The sequence below is a fragment of the Salvelinus sp. IW2-2015 genome, linkage group LG4q.1:29 (genome assembly GCF_002910315.2).
Source record: "Salvelinus sp. IW2-2015 linkage group LG4q.1:29, ASM291031v2, whole genome shotgun sequence".
Lineage (NCBI taxonomy): Eukaryota > Metazoa > Chordata > Actinopteri > Salmoniformes > Salmonidae > Salvelinus > Salvelinus sp. IW2-2015.
In genome coordinates, this window is record NC_036842.1 from 21,056,024 (window position 1) to 21,062,597 (window position 6,574).

General features: G+C 40.8%; 1 protein-coding gene across 1 annotated transcript; it reads left to right on the forward strand.

The window, feature by feature from the left end:
• Positions 1-4,816: 4,816 nt before the first annotated feature.
• On the forward strand, positions 4,817-5,249 carry LOC111961104 (pro-MCH 1). Its single transcript, XM_023983218.2, has one exon. The coding sequence runs from the start codon at positions 4,817-4,819 to the stop codon at positions 5,210-5,212; it is 396 nt and encodes a 131-aa protein (XP_023838986.1). The 3' UTR covers positions 5,213-5,249.
• The last annotated feature ends 1,325 nt before the right edge of the window (positions 5,250-6,574 follow it).

Below are 6,574 nucleotides of genomic sequence, written 5' to 3' on the forward strand. Positions count from 1 at the left end.
TGTGGCATTCATCACTGTTAGATCTGTGCCCTGTATTTACCTAGCTGGAATAACACTTTAGCCTGTTTGGTGCGGCCTGCCTCTTGGTGTTGTTTTAAAGAAGTGCGTTGCTGTGTCCAGAAGGGCCCTGCGTTATGTGAGAGGCACTGTCTCCCCTCGGTGCGTGGCTGGGGTCTTTTTGCCTCCTTCAAACCCCCGAGACTCAGGCCTGGTGTTTGGGTTGGCATCGTCAGTGTAGTCAGCTGGTCTGCCCATCTTGGCCTCGCACTTCAAAAGGGACTTTATTCTATAGTGGTGAGGCAGTGTTGCAGTTAATATGTGATTCTCTGTAACACACAAACACATTGAACGCTGCTCTGGACTAGCTGCTACCCCCTCTCCTCACCCAAGGGCAAACATGGAAGGGGTACCCTGTCCTCTACCCTGCCACTCGACTTTCAAGGAGAGAAAAGTTAAGAAAATACATATTGAGGAGTATAAAAAGTCTGCAGTCATTCATGTTGCCTTATTTATGATAGAATGGCTTCCATAGTGCATAAAACAAGCATTCTAGTTATGTTATAGAGTCAGGTCTGTCATGAACATGTGGTGTACAGCTGTACTCCAATAACCACACACATCACCAAGCAAACACCTGAGGAGGGAGAGGCCTGAAACACACTGGCCACCAACAGATAAACACCTCACTCTGTTATAACTACAGTATCCACAACACCACTGGACACATACAGAGGTCAATACAGTTCCATACTGCGAATGAATAACTCGGTGGGGTTCGGACTGTTTGTCTTCTCCACATGTGGTTTATGAGGAAAGTAATGAATGAATGGATCAACAATACGATTTGGAGGTTCTGTTTTATCATCAGTTCAATCACAGGTTATAAAAGTTCAATGGGGTTTCAGTTATGTCTTCACCGTGTCATTACTCTGTGTTTTCCACAACTTTCAGTGATGTCTGTCTGTTTGAGCGGTTTCTCCACTTGTCCTGATTCCGGTCACCCTCTCTGGATTTTCTGTAAATAAAAGTAGATTTATAGTCATGACATCCTGTTTCAGTCACCTTAGCTGTAGTCACCCTCCATAGCATCCATCCATTTGGTCCTTACATGTTGTCTTATGGAACAGAAGGCCTGTGAAATGCACTTTATCCCAACCCGCCCACCTTCTAAAAATAAAGAATGTTTGTTATCTACAGAGACAAATACATGAGCCCTGTAAAAGAATATAAAAAACAAGGTGAAGAAATGGTCAACTGACAGACTAATTAGTCATCACAGACTGGCTAACTTTGACCATTCAGAACACAGACACGCTTTTCAATAAGAAATGGTCCATGGCATTTCCCATCTGGCCACACTGGCAGTACATCACCCACACTAAAATAACCAATGTGATTTGTTCCAGACTAGAAGCCATTAAAGGTCATAGTTTTAGAAAATGCACACATTTCAGAATGACATTAATGTTCTTAATGTGACTATGGACTGTTTGACCCATTATAAACTGTTGGCCTAATTGAAAAATATTTAATTTAAAAAATACATGCTTACTGCTGTGGCCAGGTGATTTTTGATTTACTTAGTTAGCTTTTAATATATACTGAACAAAAATATAAATGCAACTTGCAACAATTTAAGATTTTACTGAGTTACAGTTCATATAAGGAAATCAGTCAATTGAAATAAATTGACTAGGCCCTAATCTATGGATTTCACATGACTGGGAATACAGATATGCATCTGTTGGTCACAGATACCTATTTGTAAAAAAAAAAGTAGGGGCATGGATCAGAAATCCAGTCAGTATCTGGTCTGACCACCATCATGCAGTGCAGAATCTCCTTCGCATAGAGTGGTCAGGCTGTTGATTATGGCCTGTGGAATGTTGTCCAACTCCTCTTCAATAGCCGTGCGAAGTTGCTGGATAATGGCGGAAACAGGAACACACTGTCGTACACGTCGATCCAGAGCATCCCAAACATCAGTGTTCGTTGTCCGTAGCTTATGCCTGCCCATACCATAACCCCACTGCCACCATGGGGCACTCTGTTCACAATGTTGACATCAGCAAACCGCTCGCCCACACAATACCATACATGTGGTCTGCGGTTGTGAGGCCGGTTGGACGTACTGCCAAATTCTCTAAAACGACATTGGAGGCAGGTTATGGTAGAGAAAGGAACATTGAATTCTCTGGCAACAGGTCTGGTGGACATTCCCACAGTCAGCATGCCAATTGCACGCTCCCTCAAAACTTGAGACATCTGTGGCGTTGTGTTGTGTGACAAAACCACACATTTTAGAGTGTCCTTTTATTGTCCCCAAGCACAAGGTGCACCTGTGTAATGGTCATGCTTGTCACGCCCTGACCATAGATTGCTTTGTATGTTTCTATGTTTTGTTTGGTCAGGGTGTGATGTGGGTGTGCATTCTATGTTGTATGTCTAGGTTGTCTTTTTCTATGTGTTTGGCCTAGTATGGTTCTCAATCAGAGGCAGGTGTCAGTCGTTGTCTCTGATTGGGAGCCATATTTAGGTAGCCTGTTTTCCTTTGTGTTTTGTGGGTGGTTGTATCCTGTGTTAGTGTTTTCACCACATGGGACTGTTTCGGGTTTTTTTTTCTTCAGTATTTTGCACTTTGTTATTTTGTATTGTTTAGTGTTCAGTTTTATATAATTAAAATAGACACTTACCACGCTGCACATTGGTCCTCCGATCCTTGCTACTCTTCAGACAATGAAGAGGAAAACCGTTACAATGCTGTTTAATCAACTCCTTGATATGCTACACCTGTCAGGTAGATGGATTATCTTGGCAAAGGAGAAATGCTCTCTATTAGGGATGTAAACAAATTCGTGCACACAATTTAGAGAAATAAACTTTTTGTTCATATGGAACATTTCTGAGATCTTTTATTTCAGCTCATGAAACATGGGACCAAAGCATTACATGTTGCGTTTATATTTTTGTTCAGTGTAAGTTCGATATAGATTTTAAGGTTGTTTTGATTTTGAAGAAATATCAAGTGCTTGAATATTATTTTTTGGGGGGGGTGATGAACTTTTTTTAAATAAATGGAGTAAGAGAACATTAATTGAATAAAAAAAAACATAGTACTGCATCCTGATTCGCTTTTTTTTCTTGTATATCATACTAAAACCTGCTAGAAATCCTTATGAAATTTTGATTTTGTCTCTAGCTAGTTGCTTGATTTTAATAGAATCGTGTTTGATTATTTGAGTTGCAATATAGTTTAATATTTTCTGTTCGAGCCAGTCGGCTTGTTTGCATCCAATTCTTTTTTGACATTTAACATTCACCTGCAGAAAGAGGAGGCTGGAGTATTAATTTGCTGAAAACAATAATGCAAACTTCTAGATCCCCTTCAACAGAACCATTTCCTCTCTGATAAGGAGAAGGGAAAATAACATTAAAAGAGGCCATTAAAGCATTTCTCTGAGACGAACACACAGAGACCACCTACTTCAAGTTTATTCCTCTTAATTGGGGAACTATGGGAGAACATCTTAGAGTGTCATTTTCACACAGTATATGGGTGCTAACGATGTCTGATCAAATCGGATTCCTATCTATAGTGATCAATTTCTTTAAAATGCCTTGGAAAACTACTCTAAGACACAAAAACATCCTCCACTTTAAAGTTTTACAGCTGGATTTGACCATTGGACAAAAACCAACCCTTGTCAAACAAAGCTAAGATTTGAAGCAAGACATGGTAGTATGAATAAACAGACAAAATGTCCAAAATATACTGTAGTAGGCCTATTTATAGAACAATAATAACAGCTCCCCAAAAAGATACACTTCTTTGGACGAGAGTCGTGCGTATTTGAAAAGTTATTATGCAGTAACATTATCTGACCGTAGCAATATCTGATCTGAGGTCATCACTATAAATCACCAAACAAAACCATTGACGGTCCACCAGCCAATATCTCCTTTTTTGTGCATATCTCTAGCCAAGCTGACTTTGAACCCATCAGCCTCACACCAGCATTCTGTTTCAAGAGGGCTACAGTATGTGTGCAGGTTTTCAAACCTAACTCCCTGTCTGATCTTCCTAATTAGGTAAGGTTGCAAATATGCAGGTACCAGTAAGTGAACAAATAAAGCTTTACAGAGAGCACAGACAGCAGACGTAAAGGATATGCTCTGAATTAAGAGACATTTCCGATCTTCACCAAAGCCTTACATCAGTGACGTTGTGAATTTCCTCTCAACACGTATTCAAAGAACCCTGCTGGTTTTCCTGGTGCCACATACACACCAAGCTCTTCAATGATCACTTCACTAGTTTACTTTTCAACTGTAATCCCACCTGAAATCCCTTATTTTACATTGTCATAAGGTGGCCATGAGAGGGGAGTATGTATCATTGAGAGTCCTTAACCACTAGGTAGTCAATGGGTGAGTAATGCACTCCAGTTATTTTAAAGGGCAGGCTCTTGGAATGGCGTCTTCCTTTGTGTCCTCATTCAATGAAATCCCACTGTTTCATCCTCACAGACTTTAGAAAGACCAGCCACTTTACAGATAAGCTTAATTAACTCTCCACAAGACACAACACTCCAACACTGATAGGGGTCTCATCAACCACGTCATTATACTGTTGTTTAATATCCTGAAACACAATGAGAAGAAAAGCAGTGATGAAACAAATGTCAAATGTTGCAAATCCTGGAAGGCCAAACGGTATAAAAGAGGAAGACAAACATCTCGGTCAGAAGAGAACCAGCTCAAAAAAGATCACAACAACCTGCAACATCAACCTCAACGAAGATCCTCATTCTCCAAGATGAGACACTCTGTCCTCTCCATCTCCTTTGCCGTGGCACTTTTCTTGGAGTGCTACACACCGTCCACGGCGATCCCCATCGGCAAGACGGACGACGTCGCCTTGGAGCAAGATACCCTAGACTCTCTACTGAGTGTAGAGGTGGCTGAAAACAGCCCTGATTCAGTCAGAGGCAGGAGCTCCAAGATTGTCTTGTTGGCAGACTCTGGCCTGTGGATGAACCTGAACAGAGGACCTTTCTACAAGCTGAGAGCTGCAGCCGCCGGGCCTGACAGAGCCCTGACTATGGACCGCAGAGAGGCTGGCCAGGACCTGAGCCCAAGCATCTCCATCGTCAGGAGGGACACCATGAGGTGTATGGTGGGAAGGGTGTACCGGCCCTGCTGGGAGGTGTAGAGGTGACCAACGAGATCGTCTCATCTCATCATCCATCTGCCAGCCAGATTACCCTTCTGTATCTTAAATTGTATAATATGATCTTTCGTTTTTGAGAATATGTATTCATGTAATTACATGAACTGATATTTGCAATTAAAAAGACAGAACACTGCATTTGACGCCTTGTGTATGTTTTTCTCTAGTAGCACAGCTAGCACTGCGATGCAGTGCCATAAACACCTGCGCCACTCGGGAGGCCTTTATCAGTCTTAATAAGGTTGCGACAGCCAATTATTCTAAAATAATAGCATTCTAGAATTACCCACAGTATTACATTTACAACAGCCTTTTGGTATTTGGTCTTTAACGTTTACATCACTCTGGAATGGGAAGTAAGTGGGAAGTAGGTCTATAAAACTACACAAGACACTTGCATCATTCCGGGAATAATGTGGTGTTGCTAATAAACCTGAAATAATCAGCTGAAGTCATATTCTGTTTGTCTACCATACATCCCACGGGGCACAAGTATGAAAAAAGTATGAAAATGTATGCAATCAATACTGTAAGTTGCTCTGGTTAAGACTGTCCGCTAAATTACAAAAAATGTGAATGTAAAATGTCCAGGTTCTGAGTGGATTCTGTCCAGCTTTCAGAGAAAAAAAGGAACGTGTATTTATTGCAGTGTTTGATTGTGGAAACCATTGATAATCATTCCCTCTTGTGGATGTGTACATGACTCTGCATGTCTCCAAAGTTCCTGGGGTGAGCTGAGAATGAATATGGTAATGAGTTTGCATCAAGAAGCAATTACTTGGGTTGGCGATGATTGCTCAAGTTGGCCTTTAATCACCGATTATGTGACAAGTTGAAATACTCTATTCTCCAGTCTCTTGATTGAGAGAATAATGTTATTATGGTTAATCTTGTTGGTTTTCAAAACACATTATTAAAAGTTTCATGTTGTCTCATTCTGTTACTTACTATAATCTTACATGACTGCACACTTTGTCCTGTTACCAGTTTTTCCTCTGTATACAGTATCCTCTACCATTTTCATCTCTCCCATCTCATTCCACTGACTGCATTGTATAACTAGATTTTTCCTTATTAGTATTATATTGCCCATTACCGTATGATGTTATGAGGGAGCTGCATGTCTTAAAAAAAAAGACCAAAAGAAAGTCAATGTGTATCAATACAGGAAAAATATACGTATTAGACTTTGTCTGGGAGTTTGACATGCTCTCATGCTAGACATTCCAGTCCCCATGTTTACATTACTAACATGTCTAATGGCTGAGTGTCTCAAGACCCTAAGCAGACGTCCTTATACTTTCAAAGCATTAGGTTGTATATGATTTCCACTAAGTGCTGCAG